General features: G+C 38.4%; 2 protein-coding genes across 3 annotated transcripts; one reads left to right on the top strand and one right to left on the bottom strand.

Annotated features, from left to right (window-relative positions):
• The first annotated feature begins 2 nt into the window (after positions 1-2).
• On the top strand, positions 3-16,774 carry gng12a (guanine nucleotide binding protein (G protein), gamma 12a). 2 transcript variants are annotated; one of them, XM_046876691.1, is made up of 3 exons: positions 3-254; positions 15,104-15,193; positions 15,377-16,774. In XM_046876691.1, the coding sequence occupies exons 2-3, from the start codon at positions 15,104-15,106 to the stop codon at positions 15,500-15,502; spliced, it is 216 nt and encodes a 71-aa protein (XP_046732647.1). In that variant the 5' UTR covers positions 3-254; the 3' UTR covers positions 15,503-16,774. The 2 variants fall into 2 exon arrangements, with proteins under 2 accessions (XP_046732647.1, XP_046732646.1); XM_046876690.1 differs by lacking the exon at positions 3-254 and having other exon boundaries at positions 15,092-15,193.
• Positions 16,775-24,678: 7,904 nt separating this feature from the next.
• gadd45aa (growth arrest and DNA-damage-inducible, alpha, a) lies at positions 24,679-27,093 on the bottom strand. The gene is made up of 4 exons (XM_046875827.1): positions 26,934-27,093; positions 26,389-26,490; positions 26,090-26,306; positions 24,679-25,396 (listed from the first exon to the last, which is right to left on the bottom strand). Exons 1-4 carry the CDS (start codon positions 26,975-26,977, stop codon positions 25,283-25,285), a joined length of 477 nt encoding a protein of 158 aa, XP_046731783.1. The 5' UTR covers positions 26,978-27,093; the 3' UTR covers positions 24,679-25,282.
• Positions 27,094-27,869: the final 776 nt, after the last annotated feature.

The following is a 27,869-nucleotide window of genomic DNA, read 5'->3' as shown; positions in this document are numbered from 1 at the left end:
TACGCAAAGTGCGTGTCCTGCGCAAGCAGCGTGTTCAGCGGAAGGTCGTTTGTTTTCGTCAATGTGGTTGTTGGTATCGTCGCTGAAGCTCTTATAAACTGTTATTATCGAAGTGAAAACACTTGATTACACTGTAGACCAGCATCTAAGAGCTGTTTGTGCGTAACGAGCAGCTTGTCCGGTGTTGGGGAGGATTTTTGGAGCAACTTACTGCGTCTTTACGGATCTGGAGAAGAAACTCGGGATATTTAAAGGTAAAAATGAAACAAATCGAAACAATACTTGGGTTTAGGTAGATCTTTGGAATTGTGTAGAAGTGTGACTGCTTTGTCTGTTGTGTGTTGGCATGAGCCAGGCTGGAAATCAGCGGTTAGTTTTCTTAACATTATGATACTTTCATCTACATTTTCATATAAATACAAGTCAAGTCAGATGATCAGATTTTGGGTTCTGGGTTGGTTTCATAAAAAATTTGTTATAAGATCATTTCGGGTTGAATTATTAAAAGATTGTTATGAGTAGTTCAGTAGAAAGAAAACGGAAGAACAGATGTACACAGTTTTACTCAATCCCAAGTGTCATTCATTCATTCATTCATTCATTCGTCCATCCATCCATCCATCCATCCATCCATCCATTCATATTCAGTGGTCACAGTGACAAAGGATCAGGGGATGAACCCAGGTTTAAATACACCCCGGAATAGACACCACTTTTGCATATCTTAGTTCCTGGTATTTTTTCGCCAATGGGAGAAAACCAGAGAACCCAGATGAAACCCATGTGACCGCAAACTCCTCATAGACAATAACCCAAGCCCAGGATCAAACCTGGGACTAAACCAAATTCGACATGTCCACTTTTATAGTTCTGTGTTAGAATTACAAGACAAGAAAGTTCTCACAGACAACAAGACTACAGAACAAACGTGTGTGTGTGTGTGTGTGTGTGTGTGTGTGTGTGTAATTTTAATATCTATATTAGTGTTGATTTTCTTCTTTCCCACTTGTAACAAAAACATTTTGGTTAATTCTTTATTTATTCCATTGTCACAGTATGTAATTTAATACTGTTTTTATGTCACAATTTTGAGTACGGTAGCAAAAATTAAATTTGGCTACAATAATAATAACTCTTAATAAGTTCACTCAAAAAAATTATAAATTGTAATAAATCGCATATAATTTGGAAACTATACCTGATTATCTGTAAACATCTGTCTGTATTAATCTAATTCATAACGTCAGATCAGAAAATGTACAGTCTCAAAATCCCACACCAGCCTTCAAACCTGCTATATTTTTTTATATGTGGTCAATTTTCGGTTGCTGATAATGATGATAAAAGATTTTTTCAATGCACACGTTCTTAAACACGATAAAAAATAGCTTTGTCTAAGAAAGAGAAATGTATAAGACCTTCAGTCGTTGTGGTTTCACGGTAAAACGACATGCCGTGTTTTATTGTCTTATTAATTTCAATAATGAGGAAAAAATCAGCTGAGGCTGGTCACAGAGCGATTGTTTAGAGCTGTAATGTAAGTCAGAACAGAGAATGAAATTTTGTGGACGTACCACCACATTAAATCAAACTCCAAATGAATAAAAATGATTGAGTCATTCTTTAATAAATATAAATTTTCCAGCATTGCCGTATTGCTCGGGTATGACTTTACACTCTGAGATCTGAGATGGGTGAGATTTAGTATGGTTTGGTAGATCCCATGTATCACTTCTGATTTCCCAGAACTTTGTGTTTTGAGGACTTACGGTTTTTCCCTGAAAAGATCTACAATCCTTGCATGTCTACAACAAAATGGGTAAAAATGTCAGACTAAGCAGTGATCCTGCTCTGAATACACCCTCTCATTAAACAGGGAGGTGTTGCGTCCAAGTTCTCCTCCCTCACCGTTCTCTTGATTGTTAGCGGTGACAGATGACGCATTCTGACTAATGCTGCACTTTACTTGTTTAGTCAACACAGCTGAAGACATATTTGAGATTTGGTCAGTCTGGGATTTCTGGCTTGGTGTCCTGGTTGCAAAACTTCTTCCATGGAATTATTGCTAATGTTTGAACAACACTCATGATCCCTAGTAAAAAACAACAACAAAAAAAAAACAGCAGAAAGTGTGTCATTTTCAGACTTTGGCACGAACATCTTCAGTATAAAATGTCTTAAATAAGTTCAAACTTATAATTTGAAGTTAAAATGCTAACATGGAAAATGAATGAAAACTACAGGAGCTGTTAGCATGAAGTGATGTGTGATGCTAAACAGTACCCCAAAGTGCCCTGTATTTATAATTAGCATGTTTTATGCTAACATTTCTGAACATATATTTAAGTGATTAAAAATAACAAAAAACGTGCAGTTCCACTTCTCTCCAGACGATGTCGCTAAACGTTCGCGTTTTACTTATCGCCATTTTCTTCTGTTTTGAGGTCTTTCACTGAAGCTGCTAAATCGAATAAAACATTTCTTTATCATTTCATATTGTCCCAGACTTTAAGACACGGCAAACTGATGTGTAGCATTAGCACAAGTGTCTTTTTATTAGCCATTAAAAACATCAACTCTAATAGTAATTAACATTTTTTTTAAACTTTTATGGTCTTTTATGGTTTTATACAGACACATGGAGGTTCTATTTGTTTCTATGCAGCAAACTCGGTGATTAAACGGTATTTATTTCCATCAAACTGTCACTTTAAGCATTGCTAGTAGGTTTTGGATGAAATACAATTAGCTATGACAGATTTCTATTTATATTCGAGGAACATATACATGTAGGTTAAATAGTGAAAGGAATCCTGAACCAATATGGCTCCCATTCCATACTTCAGCACCATGAAGGTCCATCTAGATTGCGGCTCATTGGAACCGACTTCAACGTACAACAAGTGCGTACGATGAGCCGAAGCGTACGTCCGAGTTATTTAGAGAGAAAACAGACGTCTGGAGTGTTTATCTATCATGGAACCTGCTCAGACACTGCATCTAAATTCTACTGAACTGCTCTGGGAGGAACTGCATCACAAGAAGGAAGCCTCCATCTAGTGAAGAACATCTTTGGCGAATTTTAAAAGAGACACGGCGAAGTATTTTAGCTGAAGGTTTGGAGAAAGTAACTGCCAGATGCTGAGAGCGTGTAAAGCTGTTCTTCATGCTAAGGGAGGATTTTTGAATGGAAATAAAGTGGAACATCTGGACGTTTATGGATTTGTTTGGTCAAAGGAAATCTTTATATCGTTACATTACAGAGTTTGGCTTATAGACACAAAATGAACCTGCATATGTCTCAGAAAAACTTAAAAGACTTTTCACAGACACTGTTGAAACCAATGTTAAGTTTTGTTTTCATTACAAATGACTGGATCATAAATTAAGCATAGTTAGCATATAAAATACAAAATATTCATCCATTCCACTTAAATTTTCCTTATTTTGAGGAAATTTCTGACTTTTAAGAGTCATTTAAATATTTAATTATGTTTGTTCGATGCAAATGATTATTATTATACAGTGAAAGTTTCTTTTTGGAAGGAGTCTCCAGTGTCAGCAATCAGATTTAAATCTTTACTTTTTGAAGGTAACTTAAAGTTTTCAGGCGAATGAAAGACTGCGTGAAGCTGCTGAGAAACGTGTATGAGACCTTTAGGACGTGCGTTTTTTGTAATATATATATATATATATATATATATATATATATTTATATATGTGTAAAATAAAAAATAATAAAATATAACTTCGGGGTGGTTCTGATTTTCCTGTGACCGCATGAGTTTTCTTTCTTTCTTCCTTTCTTTCTTTCTTCCTTCCTTCCTTTTTTTTTTTGAGGAAGAGAAATTTGTGGGTACCTTCAGTACATCTGTGTTCTGTTCAATGAAAATCTCAAAACTACTAGCTAGCAGGGCAGGGTAAATAGTTAGCATGATTTTTTACTTAGCAAACCACACAATGTTGATTCTGCACATAAACCTTCATTTTTTTATGCTACTGGCGAAAAACAAATTGTCTTGTTGATGATCGTCGCTCATGAAAAACGTGCATCTAGACATGAATCATTAGGAAAAGAACAGTGTGTGATGAGGTACAGAGTCACTTCTACTCTCTTTCCAAATGGTGGCACTAATTTACCACATTTATCTGTTAGTGTACATCAGTCTCCAGACGCCGCTGGGTCTGTTTCGCTCTTTCACCCTCAGCCTGTCAGCTGCTGTTTGCTTTTCAGATCCAGATGGATGTAGACGTGCAGATGGACGTAACATCTGTCCTACACAAATCCTGGTTTTTATGCTGCCTGTCACCCACAGACAGAAAATCATAGGGTTCTGATTAATGCTCTTAATCAGACGACTCCACGTTCGAGTGCCTGCTTTTTATTGATTAACTTTTTGTTGCCTGGTGCAGATTTTAAGGTGATTTTTCATCATGTGACTCGCACCAGGAGCCGAGGATAATGAGGGGCTGTGATGAAACACATTATTGCCATACAGGGAGGGGGGATCCTTATGAACACGTTAAATATGTACACAAATTTAACACCTTAAATAAACAAACGAATCAATAAAGTGAATGTAGCTATCGTTTGTTCTAAAAATGCATTCAATAAACAAAAAAAAACAGTATTTTAATTGCATTTATATAATAAAATATAATAAACATAAATATTTATTGCAAATTTAATTATAATCTTAAATCGTTGCTTTTTAAATAGTAAATCATTTAAAATGTAATAAATTTTATCCCATTTGTTAGTTTTCTTTATTTAAACATGATTATAAAGTGTGTTATTAGAATATAATATATACTTATATTAATAATATTAATAATTAATTAATAATATTTGTTATATTAAAGTGCTAATGTAAATTAATTCTTATTCAAATGCAGATTTAAAAGAAAGATTCATATTTTATTTATTTATAAATTTTTTCAGATCTGATTCAAATAGAAAACCAGGCATGTGATATGAAATATATTATAAAAATTGATTTATAATAATTATTTAAGTTATTGCTCATAAAAATATATATATATATGAGATATAATAAAACTAATTCTAAAAATGCAAAGCTGCAGAAGAGAGATTTGAGAGATTGACTTGTGCACATTTTTTGATTGAATGTAATCTAAGGTTTTAACATCGATTAAAAAAAGAAATGCTGAGTCATCGGTAGGCTTCTGTCTTTTTCCCGGACTAATCTGCATCACATGGCAGTGTGAAGGTGTGCCCTGGACCGTGACCTTACCGTATTTCATAACCAGCATTGCTCTAATTTGGGCATTGTTTCCGTGTTTGTAAAGCCGAGCCCTGTGTTAGGGAGGTATGTAGAGTATCGCTTGCCGTGTTTTAGGAACGCCGCACCCCGCCGGAGTCGCGAGCTGATGAATAGCCGTGTATCCGTGTTGGCAGAAAGTGAGAAGGCAGGAAGCCTCAGGTGGCCACGATGCTGACGATCCTCTAACAAAGGATCTTCGGGGCTCCGGCGGGACAGAGTCGGGATTGTGAGAAGGTTCCCCATCAGGGGTTTTGTGAAAGCAGGAGGCCTTCAGGGGTCTCATGTTTAGGGCATTTGTTTTGCTGGAGAGAAAGAAAGACAATCTCTCAGACGAGCTCCACAGAGGCCCCTAAATCTTTTGACCTTTTTACTTGTGTGGAGAAAAAAAAGCCTGCAGGTGCCAGCGTGCCACACAAGTTCCCTCACAACCACCACGTCACTTCACTTCCTGATTTCTTCAACACTTCTCCACTCTTTAGCGCTTTATCTTGGCTTTAAAACAAGTATCGCCTGATAACGCCTGGGAAATGAGAAGTTACGGCTTTTTAATAATGACTAACTTCCTGTGTGTGTGTGTGTGTGTGTGTGTGTGTGCGCGCATGTAGAACACAACTTTTATTGTTTATTCTTCTTGATACTGAAGTCAGGATGTCTACCTAAACGTGTCTGTATATATAAGAATATATATATGAGAAATAAGATCAAGATGCAGAATGATAAACAATAATAAAATATTTTCTGCACGTGCATACACACTTAATGCACATCAATTATTAAAAATTGTTACATCAAAGAGAAATATAATCCGTAAAATTGTTTAATATTTACAATTACGGCTTTTAGCAGACGCCCGTCTGCAGAGCGACTTACAACTGAGCAGGGGAGGGTTAAGGGCCTTGCTCAAGGGCCCAACAGTGGCAGTGGTGGGATTTGAACTTGTGACCTTCCGATCCAAAGTCCAATGCCTTAACTTGAGCTACAACCTCCTACAATACAAAACGATATAATATATTGTATTTAAATATTGCACTTTAATAAAGAAAAACAGAAACGACAGTGTCAGGACTCAAATCTAAATTAGAAATTTGAATATGCAAAATAGAAAGCCTCTTACATCCACTTACAGACGTCATTAAGCTGATATTATTAATGTTAGCTAATATAAATGATGATGAAACTCCAGACTCGTACTCGCCACAACACACGTGACCTCGTTTACATGACTATTTTTAAGTAGTTGAAAAGAAGGTTTTGGGTTCGTGATAATTGTAATAGAAATCAATCAGTGTTTGAGTCATTAATATCATTCTATTAATAGATCAGAATGCTGAGAGTCACATTCGAGTCTTTACACATCAACTGAGTTGTGATAAAATGATAATAGAAACATTATAGCCAGAGGAAATCATAGTACTTTGGATACTTAAAGGCAAAAAAAAGTTTGTACTTTTACTCAAGTCAAAGTTTAAATGGACACTTTTACTCTTACTGGAGTCACATTTTACCTTCTGTATCTCTACTTTAACTCGACTACTTCATCCACCACTGGATTTGAATGTAGCACATAGAACATTTCATGTACAATGGATTTAAATGTTGGTGTATTGGTAGAGGAGCGCCTCAGAAACCTACACAGCATTTCTGCTTTACGCTGGTTGATGTCATTAACAGGAAGTCGGTGTGATGATGGAAACGCGTATAAACTTTACTCCTGAATTGCTTTCTTCATTCAGAAGAAGCACTGGGGCAGTACTAAAACCAGTAAGTGAGGTAATATGTGAGGAATAGCTTGATATGTTGCCATCAGATGTATTACGCTATTCCTGTGGGGAAAACACTGAATGGTTCTGGCCTTCCCAAAAGAAAAAAAAGAAAAAGAAAAAAGTGCTTGGCCCCATTAATCGCTGCTTACAGCTGCATTTTTTTTCTCGAATTTGTCACAGAAATATCTGACAAACTTCACACACCTTTAAGTGCTGGCAGTGGAGACTCCTTCCATGTTTGCTAAATAAATAATGAAATGATAAATATTATTTAGTTCATATTAATAATAAACTCCACACAACATCTTTAGGACACGGTGTAAACACTGTGTATAACTTTGGTACAGTTGTACATACAGTGTACATATTGCATATTTTAAATTATTAAAATGATCTATTATTTGGATTTGTTGTGTCTCTGTTTTTGGAAAAAATTTTATAAATCAAAATCCATAACTGTAATGAAAATGAGGCTTTAATGTAATAAAGTTTGTGATGTTTGAATCGTTGAATGCATGTAAACTGGGGTATGTGGAGTTTATAGAAAAGCCTGTTGACTCTTTTGTGGTGGAAATGATTTTTTCTTCGTTCTGCATGGACGCATTTCTCATGGTTTGGCTTTAAACTTCCCCATGCAGCTGCTCATCAGGTGCAGGCTGAAGGCTCCGTCTCAGGGTCTGGTATCTTGATATTTACTTCAGAATCTCAGAGAAAGTGTCTGAAAAACTTTGTTTCTTCAATTCTTTTTACTCAAGCATGGCTTTTTTCACATCCATGCTGATCATCTCCTTTAACTCTCACATGCATGTGTGTGTGTGTGTGTGTGTGTGTGTGTGTGTGTGTGTGTGTGTGTGTCCTTAAAACGTTTGCATGCCTTCATTCCCCTGGTCTCTTATCATGCACTTGTATTCCACACTGTGTGCACTTTTTATTTATGGTCTTACACCATCAGCGGTTGCTGATCTCAGAAAGGGAAGTCGGCGTGACTGTTGCGGGAATTTTCGTTTAATCATATGAAACTGGTCATGTGATGCGATCTGATGTTTGACGGACGTAATCTCTCAGAGGTCAGTCGGTTTCTTGGGATTGGCATGATGTCTTGTCTGGGGTGAAAAGTCATGAAGGCGTTGTGTTGGCGCTTGTAAGGAATGAAACACTTTTCATCATGCCATTAAAGGAAAACAGAGGTGTGATGAAGCAGAGTTACTGATTGATTACTGAAGATGAAGATGACTTTCCAGGTGGTTTATTCCTCTTATACTACAGCATTATGCCCGTGCTGTTACACTCTCACCTATAACACACACTTCTATATAACACACACACACACACACACACACCCTATAACACACACTCCCATATAACACACCATATAACACACTCTCGCCTATAACACACACACACCTATAACACACACACACACACACACACACACACACACACACACATATAACACACACACACTTATAACACACACACACACACACACACCCTATAACACACACTCCTATAACACACACACACACACACTATAACACACACTCCTATATAACACACACTCCATATAACACACACACACTATAACACACTCCTATAACACACACTATAACACACACTTATAACACACTCCTATAACACACACACACACACACACACACACACACACACACACACACACATATAACACACTCTCGCTATAACACACACTCACACACACACACACTTATAACACACACTCCTATATAACACACACACACACTATAACACACTCCCATATAACACACACACACACACACACACACACTTATAACACACACTCCTATATAACACACACTCCTATAACACACACACACACACTTATAACACACTCTCGCCTATAACACACACACACACACTATAACACACTCTCGCTTATAACACACACTCTATAACACACACTCCTATATAACACACACTCCTATATAACACACACACACTATAACACACTCCTATAACACACACTCGCCTATAACACACACACACACACACTATAACACACACACCCTATAACACACACACCTATAACACACTCCTATAACACACTTATAACACACTCCTATAACACTCTCGCCTATAACACACACTCCTATAACACACACTATAACACACACACCCTATAACACACACTCTATAACACACTCTCCTATAACACACTCTCCTATAACACACACTCCTATAACACACTCTCGCCTATAACACACACTCCTATAACACACACTCCTATAACACACTCTCGCCTATAACACACACTCCCTATAACACACACTCCCTATAACACACTCTCGCCTATAACACACACTCCCATTTAACACACTCTCGCCTATAACACACACTATAACACACTCCTATAACACACTCTATATAACACACACTCCCATTTAACACACTCTCGCCTATAACACATACTCCCATATGACACACACACACACCCTATAACATAGTCACCTATATCACACACTCCCTATATCACACACACTCTATAACACACACTCTCATATAATACACACTGCCTATAACACACACACACTTTACCTTTATGATCTCATTGTTTTGCACATTTCCAGAGGTCTTGTTTTCGAGACCACCAGTGAGTGAGGCGTTAAAGTTAAAGTTGGACTTGTAGCCTTGGGAAATGTCCCACTCTGCGCTCCATCCACATGTGGCCACTGAGTCTCTAAATACACACTTTGTTTTTGAAGCTGTACGTGTGGAGAACTGGCAGATTGAGATCGTTGGTCTGAGCTGAATAGTGGTGCGTTTCTTCACTGCTCAGCTGAATAGAGGCATTTAGAAGGAACGAGACACCAGAGAGCGACACACAATGACTGAGAGTTTGTTCTGCACATGTGTGTGTGTGTGTGTGTGTGTGTGTGTGTGGTGTTAGTAAAACTCATTTCTGACCTGAGAAAATATTAATCGTCTCCGTCTTGTAGTTAATAAAAACAGCAAAAACACATTAACTCCTTCTTCTTACGAGCCGTTCAGAAACTGAAACTGTTCTGTTTCTACTTCTATCATCGTTGTTATAAGTAAATTCAACTCCACCTCTTCTGAAAATCACAATCCAGAATCCAGAGTTGAATGTGTAGGGATAAAAACGAGGGGAATGTAAAACAGCTGAAACAAGGTGTAGGGCAGGTTTATCAAACTGGTGTTGTTCAGGGTGGAGGTTGCAGCTTAATGGTTAAAGCATTGGACTTTAGATCAGAAGGTCCTGAGTTTAAATCCCAGCCACACCAAGCTGCCACCCCTGGGCCCCTCAGCAAGGCCCTTAAGCCCATAGTTTCTCAGTTGGACAAATTAGGTAATTGTAAGTCGTTCTGGATAATTTAATCTAAAAAATGTAAATTTATGCAATAAATAATTAGCATAAACCCAAGTCAATGTGAAGGTCAATGTCAGGGATTGGAATCGCAGGTCAAGAGCGTGAACCTACACATGTGGTACAGCTTTTACTTTTACTTACACCGATCTCTTCATCATGGCTCCTGTTAGTGGGGGGATTTATTTATCAGGCAGCAGGTGAACATTTTGTCCTCAAAGTTGATGTTAGAAGCAGGAAAAATGGACGAGCGTAAAGATTTGAGCGAGTTTGACAAATTGAGACGTCTAGACGACTGGATCAGAGCGTCTCCAAAACTGCAGCTCTTGTGGGATGTTAATGGTCTGCAGTGGTCAGAATCTATCAAAAGTGCTCCAAGGAAGGAACAGGATCATTGATGCACGTTAGGAGTGAAGGCTGGTCCGTGTGGTTCCGATCCAACAGACGAGCTCCTGTAGCTCAAACTGCTGAAGAAGTTCATGCTGTTGATATTCAACGGGTCACGACTGTTTTAGTAGCAAAAGGGGAACAACACGATATTCGGCAGGTGGTCATAATGTTATGGCTTATTGGTGTATTTGATTTACTTATAAGTGGAAGCTTAGTGGTTGCTGGATTGGACTTTAGATCCGAAGGTCATGAAGTCAAATCCAAGCCACACCCAGCTGCCACTCCTGGGCCCTGGAGCAAGGCCCTTAATTCCATTGCTGATCAGTTGTACTGTATGACTGTGATAACTGTAAGTTGCTCTGGATAAGAGTAAGTGGAGCATTTTACAGCATGGATCTGGATTTCAACGTAGCAGCACATGGAGGTTTTTTTTCCAGACTGTGTGTAGTACGAGGAGAAAATAGAAAATACTGGAAATAAAACAATGAGAGGAACTCCAGCTGAGTTCACTGAATGTGGGTCTGAAAGTTGTTGAATTTTGGAACAAACGCATAACCTAAAGTGTGTGTGTGTGTGTGTGTGTGTGTGTGTGTGTGTGTGTGTGTGTGTGTGTGTGTTGATGTATTTGCTCAGTGGTCCTGATTTACAATCCTTTTTTTCCTTCACTATAATGCCATTTTATAATATGTTTTAATATATGAGCTGAAAGCTCTTTACTCTGTGTGTGTGTGTGTGTGTGTGTGTGTGTGTGTGTGTGCGCATGCTGACGTATGTTGGGCTTTATCTCCAGGAGCCGGTGTTTGGTTAGGGCTGGGGCGCGTCGTGATAATGGCCCATTATTGCAGCCAAGGCCTCATGTTGTTGTGTGCAGATGGACACACACACACACACACACACACACACACACATACACTCGCAACTTTTTCCACACACACACCTGCGTTTGGGGATTTGCAGAACACAAGCTATTTTTGAACCAGCCATTCATTTTGCATGACACTAGGCCGAGTGGGTGACGTCAGGCCGAGTGGACACACACACACACACATACACACACACACACACACACACTCCGTTTTGTTTGGAGCCCCACAACATGCTGATTGTGTGGTTGTGTGTTGTGCAGCGGAGACTGTGTGCTGTACTGTATGTGACAGAAAGTAGTGATTAGGTCCATTTTCTGTGCACGCACTGAGAGCTACATGCATCGTGCTTTGTTTCTGTTTCACCAAAAGATTTCATGGTTGAAGAAACATTTACAGTAGCTCTTGAAATTGAAGCCATATGGGGTTGTATAGGACACTTTTGGATGCTGTAGCATGAAATTTTCCCTTCACTTGCACTAGGAGACCCAAATCTCCTGCACCTCAGGCCTCCTCACTTCTTCACCCACATCAGTACCTGACTTTACTAACACACATGGAATTCCCACAAATCTCCAAAAAACCCTGGTTTTAACATCTTCCCAGAAGGTAATTATAACAGCAGAAGGAGACTCAATAAGGAATGGGATGCTCAAAACTCAATGCAACTTAACGAATGCATTTTTGCAACAGATTTGCAGCTACTACTTTTCTACTGCATTTTTTTATCCGCTAAACAGGGTTTCTGCAGGTTTCACAAAGTTGAATTTAAGACTCTTAACAATGAAATTTAAGGCCTACGACATCAAGAACACGCACACAAACACGTTGTTAGCACCCGGCCTTAACCGAGCCCTGAATTCATTTCCCCTAAACTAATTTTTGTTACAAATATCGCTAAACTTGCACTTCACCATAAGTGAAAAATGAATGAATCAGTTTGACGGCTGTGGTACAATCCGAGAGAGATTCGCTCCAGTAACAGGAAGCTAATTGACTGCATGTTGGTCTCATTTGTAGTCGTAATACAGCGAATTATATTTGGTCCAGCGAAAGAAAGAACCACACCACGGAAACTAACAAACAAAAACATTGTAAAGTGCTGGGGAACATTTCATTTTAATGCGCGTTAGACATCTAAAAATTAAGATCTGTTTAAAACTATTTAAAACCTAGAACAGCGAATTTACGAGTTTTTGCGGCCTAAAATGTAGATCTTTTTAATTGTAGACTTTTTAAGACCCCGGAGAAATTCTAGCTAAATGATAAAATGCCTACTACGTATCGTGCAAACGTATTTGTGATGTTTTGTCCAGTCCTGGATTGAACCATTAAACCCTAACCCTAACCCTAGTTTACTAGCATCCATGCTAATAAAATAAAAAACTTTACTGACCTTATAATGATTTACTTAATGTTTTTAAATTAACAATGTACATTCATTTTATAAAAACTTGATGTGGCCACATTGACATTGACCCAGTTGGTTTTTTTTTATAAAGAAAAAGGAAAATAGAGAGAAGAAACAAGTGGATTTACTTTTCTTCTTCCTTTGATCTTTTATGATGCAACTTTCTGTTTTGAAATAATATAAATATTCAAAAGAAATTTGATCAGTGTGCGTAGCCTTGATTATCCATTTTCTTTGTTTGTCAGTGCGGGTGTTTTGTGTTCGGGGGGTCGGATAACTTATGTGCCAGAGGTCACAGGTTTGACCTCTACTATTGTTACGAGTAAAACGCAGATGCATTAAAGCCTGCAGCTGGTTAACTCTGATCTGGTTGTTAAGTAAAAATAAAACCAAGTTACAAAGCACTGTTTGTAACTTTTAATCAAATTAAAAGGGGGTTGATCCCATTTAAACTAAACGGCCATTATTTATACAAATGTGAAGTTATTTTTGGAATAAAACATTTTAATAATTATGTAACATTTATAGCTGCTTTAATGTAAATGAGCTCATGTGCAGTTCAGACACTAAAACTCTCAGCTTTTGAAAGAGACAAGGAAACTAAATACAACCCTGAGTTAACTTTGACTTCCCTAATGCATGCTGTGAATTTGGGCTGAATCTGAGAATAATGAATATTTTACTGAAAAAAAACACATGCTAACTATGTACCTTTTTTTTCCCAGTCTCACAGCGTACGTTATAGAGATCAAGACTAACACAATAGTGCACTTAGTTTTGCCCAGTCACACCCCAGAGCTGAGATATGAGTGGGGAATCAGACTCTCCTATGGTGTACCCCAAGGCTCAGTACTGGGTTTACTTTTGTTCAAATTCAAAACTAAGTGTACCCCTGAATTAGTCCAGAATTTCCTAATATATAATGTGAATTTGGGGTGAATCTGAGAACGCTAGTTTTTTTCACCAAAAAAACACAAAGGCTAACCCCTTACCCTTTTTTCTTGACAAAAATTTGACTTTCTCTGATTTTTGCCAAATTCACAGCATATGTTATCGATGTCAAAACTAACACAGTGGTGTATTTAGTTTCAGCTCAGGACACCGCTGGAGACGAGATATGATTAGAGAACCAGACTCTCCTATGGTGTACCCCAAGGCTCAGTACTGGGTTTACTTTTGTTCAAATTCAAAACTAAGTGTACCCTGAATTAGTCCAGAATTTCCTAATATATAATGTGAATTTGGGGTGAATCTGAGAACGCTAGTTTTTTTCACCAAAAAAACACAAAGGCTAACCCCTTACCCTTTTTTCTTGACAAAAATTTGACTTTCTCTGATTTTTGCCAAATTCACAGCATATGTTATCGATGTCAAAACTAACACAGTGGTGTATTTAGTTTCAGCTCAGGACACCGCGGAGACGAGATATGATTAGAGAACCAGACTCTCCTATAGTGTCCCACAAGCTTCAGTACTGGGTCCTCTTTTTTTTTTTCTGTAAAGCTGCTTTGAGACAATGTCTGTTGTGAAAAGTGCTATAGAAATAAACTTGAAACTTGACTCTTTTCCTCCAACTCAAAATTAATTAGACTCATGATTGTGTTGTGAGTTCCCCAGTGCATCCTGTAAATCTGGGGTTAAAATCTAAGAATGCTGAATTTTTCACCAAAAAATGATTTTCCTTTCAGAAAATGTTCCAAATACAAGCCTCTTTTCTGGCTCATCACTATCAATAGAGGAACCTGAGGAGGAACCGTTCCCGTATTAGCCATTCGAGGAGTAAATGTGTAGCATTAGGAACTAATGCTAATGGAAATCGTATTCATCTTTCATTGAAATGTGACTTTCATTGTCACAAGCCTCCTGACCAGAAACGGTTCGGGGTGCAAAATATTTGGCACCCCATTTATCCCTTTGTTCGTTGTTGAGTATTTGCAGTGATTACCATAGTGATAGGAATAAATTGTAGACGGTAAAACGAAGAGTTTGTGTTTTTGTATATGTGTCCCCACGGTTGCATGTTGGTGAAGATGTCCTCCAAGTCCAGCTCGAACAACTTGGCTCTTGCGAAGAGGGTGGTACAGCAGCTCCGGGTCGAGGCCAGTATCGAGAGGGTAAAGGTAATGTTTTCTCTGATTTTCTGACATTTATACCATGCTGGAGTGATTTCTGTGATTTCTACACAGCTTCAGTCATGACCAACGAGTTCCATCTCTACACACCCCTCATAGCCCAGAGCAACAAATACAAATCAACCCCATGAGTGTAAGTGTGAAATCATTTCTGTCTTTTGTCTTCTTTAGGTGTCCAAAGCTTCAGCCGATCTCATGCGCTACTGCAGTGAACACGCCAAGTACGACCCCCTGCTCATGGGAATCCCGGCTTCCGAAAACCCCTTCAAGGACAAAAAGCCCTGCATTTTATTGTAGTCGCCGCACGTCACCTCGTTCCTTATTTAATCAACACTGCCATGTGACACTGCCTTAACCGCCTGCACTGTGTCGATCAGCACTAATCCCAGCCGAACCATTAGCCTTTTCTGTTGTTAAAAATAGTACAGTGTGTCGTATACGTATAATGGGTTTTGTTTTTCATACTGAACTTAATACATTCCGTGAAAATTGATTAAAAATTTTACATGAAATCCATCTTTTGTTTTGTATAAAAGTAAATAATTTTGTCTCTAATTTCCCTCGCTGTTGCTCCGTGTCAAACGACTTCTATTAACTTCTTTTTTTTTTTTTGAGAAATATGTATGTAGGAAATTATTTTTACATGCTCATGTGCCTCTATCTAATTGAATGTATTACGTTTTTGAAAATGCAATAGTTTTCTATGTACAACTTGTAATTTCGATGTGGTTTAATATGATACAGTGTGAGGAAGTGTGCAGGAATCATTGACTCAGTGAAAGTTATCTTTGAAGTACATAAATTATTTTTTACAGATTGCAAACCACAAATCTTTAAATGACCAGTGATTTATCTCTCTCACAACCACACACGATGTATACAGTGTGAAATATCATTAAAACTAAAGCTTAGACTTCGATAATAAACCTATTGTTGTAGTTTAAATGACACAGTGCCTTCCACTCCAGTACACGCCACATTGTTCTTCATACTCGACGCTATGAGATCATCTGATTACCTCTGCTTGCATCACACTGCACCTTTCACATCGCAGTGCTGGAAAAACACCACCTTTGTCCCATTGACCTCAAACGCTAAAGCCTCGAGGGCATCTCCTCAGCTGGGAAGAGCTTTGTTACGAAACAAACAAGTTAATATTATTCTCATTGTATGTGTGTTATTTGAGATATTGTAGGAAAATTCCATTTACAGTAAAAAGATCAGTGACCATCATATAGCACAAGGACTGCAGGAATCAACAGCTCTGAATCTGGTTGCCATTTTTCAGCTTTTAGATTCTACACTACAGAGCTTTGGCATCTAATGCAATGTTTTTCAGTACGGAACGGTGACATTACAGAGGAAGTAAGAAGGGAAGAAAATACTCAAATGATGTCTACGTTTTGTAATCAGTTGTCTGTTTGTAATGCTTCGTTTTTGCGATATTTGTGACGCTTTCACATTTCCAGAACAGTGACTTCATCAGACCTTGAACGATTCCGTGTGTCTTCATAACCATGTCTCCTAAACGATTTTATTCAAATGATACAAAATAAATTATTTACTGTACTTTTCTGAGTCATTCTTTTTTTTTTTTTTCAGCTGGTACAATATGAACATTTTGACTACATGATGGAGATAAGAATTATAATAAGCCACAGATGGAGAGGTCTGCATTAACAGGAACACAAGCAATAGGAGAGTCATACAAAATTATACTGTAGCTCACATACTGACTTTATCTGTCCACTCAAACACAAAAGACTTAGAATTTAAAGCACATACAGAATTGATAGGAAACGATCAATTATTTCCGAATGAAATCCCGACACTGTTTTCCTGCTTATGAAAGTATCAGTGTAGCTGAAGATGTTGATTCTGTAAGTAGATCCAGATTTGTTCCTTGGTCACATGACAATCTGTGATTTCTTTTCTCTTTTTACCTGTAAGTGAGACACACATTTTTTTAACTAAGTCCTAGGAACAAAGGCTAACCTCTTACAAATGTTTTTGGAGAAAAATTCAGTGTTCTCTTATTAACAGTATGCATTACTAAGGAGAAGACTAACACATCGGTACACACAGCCCAAACACACCCAGCACTGAGATATGAGTGGAGAATCAGACTCTCACATGGTATAACACAAGTCTCAGTACTGGGTCCACCTTTGGTCAAATTCAAAAGTAATTGAATCCCTGGTTTAGTCTTGACTTTCCCATGTTGTGAATTTTGGGTGAATCTGAGAACGCTAAATAAAAAAAAATAAAAAACACATAGGCTAACCCCTTACCACTTTTTTTTTTTTAGAGAAAATTGACATTTGATTTTTGCCAAATTCATAGCATGCATTATAGAAGTCAAAACTAACACAGCAATGCATAGTTTTACCCTAACACACCCCACAGCTGAGATATGAGTGGGTGAAATACTCTGCCATAGTGTACCATAAGACTCAGTACTGGGTCCTCTCCCATTCTTCCAGAAGACAGAGGAGTTTCACAGTAGCATGACAAGCTGTGATTTCTTTTGTCTGATTACCTGTAGAGAGAGAATAAAGTGAAGGTAATGAGGGAATGTCTATTTATAGCTGCTATAATGTAAATGCGCTCCCACTCTGTACATGTACAGTTCAGACACACTAAAGCTCTCAGATCTCAGCTATGTAGAGTGACAGGAGGAAACCAAGTACAACCCTGAGTTAGTCTTGACTTCCCTAATGCATTGGGAGAATGGAAGATAACCCAGTACTGAGCCTTATGGAACACGATGGGAGAGCCTGATTCTCAACTCATCTTAGTTTAGGGTGTGATTGTGATTGTGAAACTAAGTGCACCACTGTGCTATTCTTTATTTCCCTAAAGCCTGCTCTGAATTTGAGGTGTATCTGAAAAAAGGCTTTACCATTTTATAGGCAAAAATTCAGCATTCTCTGATTTGTGTTAAATTCACAGCATGCATTGGGGTGGCAAGACAAACACATTTAGTTTTGCTTCATCACACCCCAGAGATAAGAATGTGGAATCAGGCTCTCTGGATGATGTTCCTCAAAGCTTAGTACCGTACCATGTTCTGGTCAAATTCAAAACTTCAAGTCTATCCCTAAGTTTGTCTTGATCTCTATAATACATGTAAATTTGGCAAACATCTGAGAACAATGAATCATTCAAAGAACCAGAAAATCTAAGTCTGTACCACTGTTTTAGTTGCTCAAAGATCTCAAAACTCACACAGGGGTCGGCGTAGTTTTCTCCTGTCCAACTCCAGAGCTAAGATATGAACCTCCTACTTAAAGGAAATAACACTATATAAAAAAGAGAAAGAATATAGAAGTTAAGAAGATTAACAGAGAGAGAAACTTTTTACCTTAACGATCATCACAAACACTAAAGAATAGAATGTACACAGTAAAAACAACAAAAGCTGCATTTTGGTAAAAATGTCTTCTGAGATGGGTTAGAACAATGCAACGCTTGTGAGAAGGTCGTGTGCAGCTCCCGGTCGGGGCCAGTAATGACAGGATACGAGTAGCAACATTTTGGAGCGAGAACATTTCGTGCCGACTTTGTGTTTACATTTATGGCATTTGGCAGATGCTTTTATCCAGTGCAACTTACAGTTATCTCAGTTATACAGCTGAGCAGTTGAGGGTCAAGGACCATGCTCGAGGCCCAGCAGTGGCATTTAGGTGGTGCTGGGATTCAACCCTTTCAATCAATTGTCCAAAATCTGATCCACTGAGCTACTACTAGTGTTCTCTGTCCTGCAGCCAGATGAATTGGTGCATGATGTTCAATTCTAGGAAGGTGGAAACTTAGTGAAGGTGCTAGGTTACTGATTGGAAGGTCTGGGGTACAAGCCCTGGTATCTTCAAGCTGCCACTCTTGGGCCCTTGAACAAGGCCCTTAACCCTCAGTGTTCCATGGGCTGCTGTATCATGGTTGACCTTCCACTCTGATCCTGGGATCCTAACTGGGATATGCAAAGATAGAATTTCACTTTGCTGTTAAAAAAAAAAAGAAAAAAAGAAAAAAAGGCAAATTCTAAAGAACCTTTCTTTCTTGCATCGTGTGAAACCAGACCAAATTACATAGACTGAGAAAGCTACTTTAAAAAGAAAACAGTTTCTATTTCATGTGATTTCTTTCTTCAGGTGTCCCATGATTCATCCAGACTCCTGAAAATGACATGATTATCTCTGCTTATATCATATCACATCTTTCACATCGCAGCAAAGCAATGCTTAAAAGCACCACCTTTGCTCCAATGACCGCAAACTCTCAAGATTTCAGTGTGTTTCATCAGATTGCAGATTGCCTGTGATAGTTTTGGAGTTTCTTCTCTTCAGACTGTGAAACTGTACACATTCGAGTCATCAGTTTCAGGAAAAGAATCACTACACGAGTGCTTTGGCTGTTATAAGCTTGTGTTATTTCTGACCTACTGTACATAAAAGGAATGTACGCTGTGTGTGTGTGTCACGTGACTGTGTAGGTGTGTTTATTGTGTCAGTGACCTGGAATGTGCTGATGTACAAACCTCACTCGTTGTCCATATAAGGTCACGCCCCCTGTAGAGCAGAAGCCCCGCCTACTTGTGAACACTTGTGAAGGGAGGCATTACATCACTGTAGATGAATATATATATTCATATATATGATATGAATGACTTACTATTACACTTACCGTTTTCAGAACGGCGTAAACTAAAAGAAAACAAACAGAATAGCGTATGTATCAGCATTTAAGTGGGAAAAATAAATCCTTAATGGAATCACGTGTAAAATGGAATCACAGAGAGCTGGACCTCAAGCATTGTGACCGTGGCACCAAGAATAACCCACTGAAGTCAGACGTGATATTAGACTACGAATAGTGATGGGAAGATCAAATCATTTTAGTGACTCGGTTCTTTTGAATCTTTGAAACAAATATGACGTGATAAATGAAAAGAGTCGAGAGATGAACTACTCTGTTTTGTTTCCTGTACATAAGCTACTGAGATTTTGCGATGCTTTGCTCATGTGCGTCCAGTAGAAAATGAACGAATCAATATTTGTGATGACTCACATTAAAGACTCGTTTAAAATGAACAAATCATTAATGAACGATTCATCACTATGACTCGATGCTCAGGGATTCCATGCAGAGCAGATTTCCTAAACTGATGCAAAACCCTGTGCTGCAATCATCATCATTCTCATCATCATCATCATCATCATCATTTACATCATACGCACTTATCCAGAGCGACTTACATTTATCCCATTCATACAACTGAATAACGATGGGGTTAATAAGGACCTTGCTCAGGGGCCCAAGAGTGGCAGATTGGTGTGGCTGGGATTTAAACTCATGACTATTTTCTGCAGGGGATTATTTTAATACTAATGCAAGATGATTCCTGTGTTTTAAAAATACTACATTTTAAGAAAACAATGCAACCGGTTGCTTTCCATGTACAGAAGTGCGGAGCAAACACTCACTGCAGTCATGCAGTGCTGCATTTTACTTAGAAGAAATGAATTACTCTTTTACACATACTTTCCTGTACAGTTTACAAAGATTCCCATTTTCAAGGATCTTTGAGGGACACATGCATGTTTCTTTTGTTTCTATGCAACAATCTCAGTCATATAACAAACTAAAGTTTACATGATTTCCACTGAAAAATCCTCCCCTAGTATAAATACTATGAAGAACAGCTTGACACACTCTCAGCTACTGGACAGCTCGAAAACATTCAAAATACTTGCCGTGTCTCGTAAAACTCGCCGAAGATGTTCCTCACAAGATGGAGATTCTTCTTCATCTCAGAGCAGTTCAGTAGGATATAGGTGCAGTGATTTGGCAGGTGGTTCCATGATAAATATCACTTCAGACGTCTGTCTGCTCTCTAAATAACACGTACAGAACTCAGACGTGCGCTTCGGCTCGTCGTCTTGTTGTACTGTGAAGTCGCTTTCAAAGAGCCGCAGTCCAGACGGAACTTCACGGTGCTGAAGTGTGGAATGGGAGACATGTTGGGTCACTTTCACTTTCCAGAACCAAAACAACCCCAAACCATTGAACTTCCAACTCCATGTGTGAGTGGGGGGGTGAGGGAGTCTGATCTTCTATCCTGTTCTTCATCTTACACAAGTTCTTCTGGTAGAGACACAAATGTCTTATTTGGACTCCACAGAACTTTCACTCACTCACTCACTCTTCCATTGTGTTTTCTGCATAGAAACAAAAGGAACATGCAGGTGTCTCAAATATCATTAAAGCCTCTGTGTTTCCACACTTTTCTTAGACACTGGAGAATCAGGTGCACAAGCAGAACACAGAACTGCTTCATGTCCAGACATCATGGACTGGCATGCACAAGCTCATCTAAAGAATTACATAATACACAATACATAAGTGCATGTAGTGAAAGAATAATGTGTGTAAGTACACGCCCCATGACACACACACACACACACACACACACACACACACACACACACACTAAACTTGAACTTCTACCAGGTAGGTTTTATTGTGGAGGCCTTGTGATCATGACTCCGTCGTTACAGAGCGAATTTCCATCATTACATCAGCGAGCGAAACCTCACCTGTGACACGCTTTTATACACAGAACAGCAGGTTAAACAAGTGGAAAGCGGGTGTTGTTTTCTCTGTAAATACGGCAGTGTGCTAAATAATCCTACACTACCTGATCCAGGAGTCAATACTAATAAACAATGCCAAAGTATTTAATGTGGCAATGCAGAAATGACCAGAAGGCCTTGAGTTCAAATCCCAGCACTGACGAGCTGAAACTCAATGCATTTACTTGTACAAAAATAAATAAATAAATAAATAAATAAATAAATAAATAAACATTAACATTGTTAGCAACATTGGCTCAGCAAGCTTGATAAAGAAGTAGCTAAACGAACTGCTTGATTTCAGGCTAGTTAATGTTACAAGCGGAAACCAAGCTAGCTAAACTTCTATCTATTATAGTGTGTAAAATATTAGCTAACATGCGAAGTGCAAACACTGATATAAAAGTCGTTTCCTACAAGAATGTAGTTTATGTAACATTAATTGAAGGAGTCTGCAGTGTCTGTGTTTTGTACGAGTCTGCGCCAAACTTTACACTTTTTATTTACAATTTAATTATTTCCAGAGAAATTACAGAAAGGCCTAAAAAGGTTTCTACTGTTTATAGCTGCCACAAGTGACAACGTGTTTTTGGACATTGGCAAAAAGATTTAGTGCAACAATAAATGCACAATAGTGCGATCTTTAACTTAATTAAAATAGTAATTGCAGATTTATTTTTGCACATTTTTCTTCTTCTTTCAAGTTCTACCATTAGGGGGCGCCGCAGCAGATCGTCCGTCTTCATACCCCCCTGTCCTCTACATCTGCCTCTTTTACACCAACTACCTGCATGTCTTCCCTCACCACCTCCATAAACCTCCTCCTTGTTCTTCCTCTTTTCCTCCTTCCTGGTGGCTCCATCCTCAGCATTCTCCTACTGATATACCCCATGTCCCTCCTCTGCACATGTCCAAACCATCTCAATCACACCTCCCTCACCTTGTCTCCAAAACGTCCTACATGCGCTGTCCCTCTAATAAACTCATTTCTAATCCTGTCCATCGTCGTCACTCCTAACGAACATCTCAACATCTTCAGCTCTGCTACCTCCAGCTCCACCTCCTGTCTTTTACTCAATAATTGCTGATAAATTGCTGTGGTATAAAAAATGCTTTGGAAAACAGGAACAGTGAATTGATAACAATCTTAACGATGATTCGCCGTCTGACCCTCGAACAGCTACAAGTGAGGATATGGTGCAAATGACAGCACATGGCAGAGTGATTGCAGGTTACGAGGTTTTCTTGAGGTCCTGACGATGGGTTTTTTTGGAGCTGAACTTACAACCTGTGGATCATTAGCAGAAACACACACACACACACACACACACACACACACACACACACACACTATGTACTTACAGTCCCCTTCCATCAAATTTAAGACCAGGACTAATCGAGATCAAGTCTAGACAGAGTCTAAAGTGAATATGTGACAATGAGTCGAGATCGAGACCAACAGCCATCAAATCCTTCTCAGGGTGAAATCTTTACTTTAAACACTCGACTTCATTCATGCAGCACGCAAACACAAACACTGTGCCGCATTCATCAACCTTGCCGTATTATTGCTTTCTTTTTAATATATTATTCTGAATTCGAGGTTAATATTAATACTGTTGTGTAGAATGTGTACGGTTCTTTTACATACCAACATGGACCCAGTCTTCTTCTGCAGGACTTCACACATGCCTTGAATCATGAAGTTACATAACACACTGCACATATCCACACACACACTTCTGTTTCCTGTGTTTGCACTATTATAACTTTGTACATTTGTCTGGTAAACTGATATATATATATAAATTAGCTCACAATAAAGGAATCAATGCTCCTGCCCGCTTGTGTTTTATACCTTTACTCTGATCCCTCGCTTCATGCTCTCCGCTGTGTGCTTTTTACCTTATAAGGAGTTTTGTGGGTGTCGCCATATGCAAATAAGCTCCACGTCATTCATGCTTTGTACTTCAAAGATGATAAACAAAGAAACTCAGTTTTGGAAACCAGTGGAACATTAGATTTTGTATCATAAACATTCTGACACACAATTCAATTGCAAGGTTGATACTTAAAAAAAAAAGAGGACTATATTTACAATTAAGGCATTATATAACAATAACTGAGGAGTTGAGGATTAAGGGCCTTTCTCAAGGGCCCAGCAGTAGCAGTTTAATAGTGTTGGGATTTGAACTCGTGACCTTTCAAGCCAAAATCCAACACCTTCACCAATGAGCTTCTATATTTAGCAAAACCAACATGCACGCCTAAAACAAGTTCAATAAACGGAGAAAACATTTTGTTCAGCACAGAAGGTTCAGTTCAGCGTGGAGTTTATCAGACAGAAAAACTGAGCAGGGTGACATGAATACCTTGTTACGCTGACTAAAGCAGAATAATGACAGGAACTGGGGGGCTTTTGTCTGTCTGTATTCAGGGTCATTGAGGTCACAGTGGGGCCTGAGAGGAAACAGAGAGAAAAAAAAGTAAGAAATGGGTTGTTTTCCTGTCTTTCAGTTCTATCTTTATATACAGAAACTTGAAACCTGAAAGCGTTTTTAAAGGTGTGCGTTTGACTGCAACGCTGCATCAATTTATTTTAATAAACATTTTTTAATAAACGTTTTAATGATTTCTAACAGTTTCAGTGCTTCAAACGAATAACATTATAATTCTATTTACATATTTATTTATAAATGATTGACAGGTTCAAAGGAGAAATCGCTCCATCGGCGCAATTGTTCGTATTAAAAAACACTTTTGAAAATTGTTGCAAAATTAAAAAATAAATAAATAAAAAAATTAGAAAATAAGCACAAATTTGAATGTCCACAAAGTTTGTTTTACTTTTCAAAATATAATTTATTGCATCACAAAATACATCTGTAACCAATCACAGGTCAGTTGGTGGTATAAAAGTGAATTAGCATAAATACTTTTTTTTTTTAAGTAAATATGGAATAATTTAATTTACAAACTAGAAACTGAAAAAACTCAAAACCAACGAAAGAAAAAAAACTTTTACAAAAAAGTGGTGTTCTGAATCCGTCTCAATTTTTAAATATATTTACATAATCAGTTTATGTTTTACAATAATAATAATAATAATAAAGTTTAAATAATGTATTTCGCGAGTAGCTCAGCAGCTCCGGCGGCCTCGTCCCGATTCCACACTTCCAAGAAAGAAATCCTCCGTGCAAGAGCCTCGCTGATCAGCACATACAGTCCATGAGTTTCTCCTTCTCCAGCTCAGAGTCCTCTCTTTTCTCCGAAAGCAAAAATAAAAACCTGCAGAGTCATCTTGGCTGAGGTTACTGGAGAAAACCCCTCCTCCTTCCAGAGAACTGGCCGAGATCCAGTTGCGAGTTCTGGTGTACTCAGGAGGAAAACTTTTTTTATTTTATAATATCGTTTTTTTTTTGTATTTCATCCGAATTTTTTGTTTTCATCGTTCGGGGAGGTTGATGACAGGAACCCACTGGTCCATGCAGCGGCTCTCGTGGCAGAAGCGATGCACTTTCCATAACGCCGGGTTCTTCCAGGAAGATGCACGTGGGATCTGAAGAGGGAAAGAAAAACATAGTTGGACTTCGCAGAACGGAGAAGCGGAAAAATATATTGCATTCTAACAACGAAAAGTCCTAATTGATTTATTTGGATGATTGATTTTTTTAAAGCTAAAAAACAAACAATAGTCTGTAATATCGCAAACATTAACTTATCGTTATAATAGTGTTAAAATGAGGCTGTAGTCGTAGTGAAGCTACTTGGTGGTAAAAGAAATTTCGCAACTATGTATAGCTTTAAGTAACCAACAAATTTGCATATTTCTCTATTCGTTTTGATTCGTTTTGCCCAATAGCATTACAGGAATGCACACGAAAGCTGTAAATAATAATAAAATGTTACACTTAATTGTATAAATTTTAACGACAATAATAAAATACAATCACTTTTTTTTCCCAATTGTGTTTCCTTGTAAATTTTTGTGGGAAAAAGTTTAAATATCATAAATCTGACTTATAAGAGACATTCGTATTTCCTTTGAAGGTAATAAATGACCCCGAGGTTGAACTTTGTGTCTGTTGCAGACGATTATTTGCATGAGATCTACAATGCAGGCCAGGGGTGAGTAACTGCCAGACACGTTTGGGCAAGTCGAGCCGGAAAGCTCTCTTTTGTCGCACGCGCTGTCCACGTGCGAGCGTGTGCGTGTCACTCAGGTGGTTGGTATCGGTTCATTAGCACTTACAGTGACGAGGATGCAGTGGAGATCCGTCTGTTCTCCTCCCTGCTTCCCCGGTTTCCCCAAGATCTTGGCGAGACGCCTGGTGTTGTTCACACGCAGGATGTTGATGTCGTTTTCGCAGCAGAAGGCCTGGATGAGAGTGAAGTGGATCTGCAAGGCGACGTCCTTCCCGTCCTCGTCGTCGGTCGCGAGGACGCACAGCACGACGTTATCCGGGTCTCTGAAAGATCACAGGAGGAACACGTTTTAGACAGGGGAAGGTTGCACGTGCATCCTGTTTGAACGGCACAAGTGATACTTACACGTTCAACGACTTGGCAGATTCATAAACTCCCACCGTAACCCAGCCTTGAAGCAGGGCAGAAGTGAGGACCTCCTCCAGGGCTTTGGAAACCGAATCCATCCTGAAGCATGGAGGAGACATGGGACATTTTAGGAATGTTGGACTGGGAACATGCAAGAAATGCTGTGTTGCACTTATGCATTATTTTATTGCATGTTATATTAATGCAAATAAATATAGAATAAAACAGAAACTTTTCAAAACAAAATATATCCGGAAAAGAAATATTTGCAATAAATAAACGCGCATTACAATAAAATACCAGGTCACGTGACTCAGCAGCTGTCACGAGCCACCCGACTGTTTTTATTTTTCTCCATTATAGAAAGTAAATTTGTCCAACTTTGCAAAATTATATCGACATATTCACATATTTAGTGCACAAATACTCAATATATGTGACTAATCTTGATATTATACCCGGAAGAAAAGTAAATTAGTAACAAACGCGATTCAGTGTGCACGCGCCATTAAAACGGTAGTTTTACAATAATAAAGAAATACCTTTCAGCAGAAGTATAAACTCCGTTCAGCTCCTCGAAGGTCATGTTGCTTCTCAGGAAATCCAGCACGAAGAAAACAAAAAAACGCGTAAACACACAGAGGTTTAATCCACACCGCGCTTCGTGCCGCTCTGCCGCACTGTCCGTCTGTCACCGGGGAGGTCAGGCAGGACTCCAGCTACAAAATTAGCATATCGCTTCTGATTGGTCGTATTCTAATTAGGACAAGCCAACGTTCCGATCCGATCGTATGCTGCGTATGACGTCACCAGGCAGCCTTTTTTTTTTTTTTTTTTTTTGGGGAACGATACTAAGAGCTCGAGCTGAAACGCTGAGTGATTGGTTGTATGCTAATTTGGCCTCCTGAACAGCGAATCGTTGCACGGGCAAAACAATAAATAAAGGCGTCTGATTGGTCTGCATCCTAGTCGGTAACGACAGGTGATTTTTTTTTTTTTTTTGAAGGAAATCTTTGCCCTGACATGTCTGGAGTTTATTTCTGCGACATGAACTCTGATTTGAGGGGAACTTAAATGATTATTGCAATTGATGATTAATCAATATATTTTTTTTTAAATATAAATCATATAAAATGTGAAGAGATTCGTGAACATGTTGGTCAAATCTGATCTGAAAATTTGGACATAAAGTGTTAAATATTGAGTCTGACTTAAATCCATGCACTTATTATAAAGACTCCACCTGGTAGCACATTTATAATAAAAATGCATATGTAAAACAACCAAACAAACAAAAACACAAAGAGCAGAGGATCTCTGAACTGCAAATAAATAAATAAATAAATAAATAAAACAAACAAAACGCCCCACAATTTACACTTAATATACAATTATTATACAAATATAATAACTCGTTATTGCACGTTATTCTGCTGCTATTTCGACTCATTGAGTCATAAAGTCAACCAATGAAGCAA

Source organism: Silurus meridionalis, chromosome 20 (assembly GCF_014805685.1).
Source record: "Silurus meridionalis isolate SWU-2019-XX chromosome 20, ASM1480568v1, whole genome shotgun sequence".
NCBI lineage: Eukaryota > Metazoa > Chordata > Actinopteri > Siluriformes > Siluridae > Silurus > Silurus meridionalis.
The sequence above is the reverse complement of the archived record's forward strand: the minus strand, read 5'-3'. Positions and strand labels throughout refer to the sequence as shown.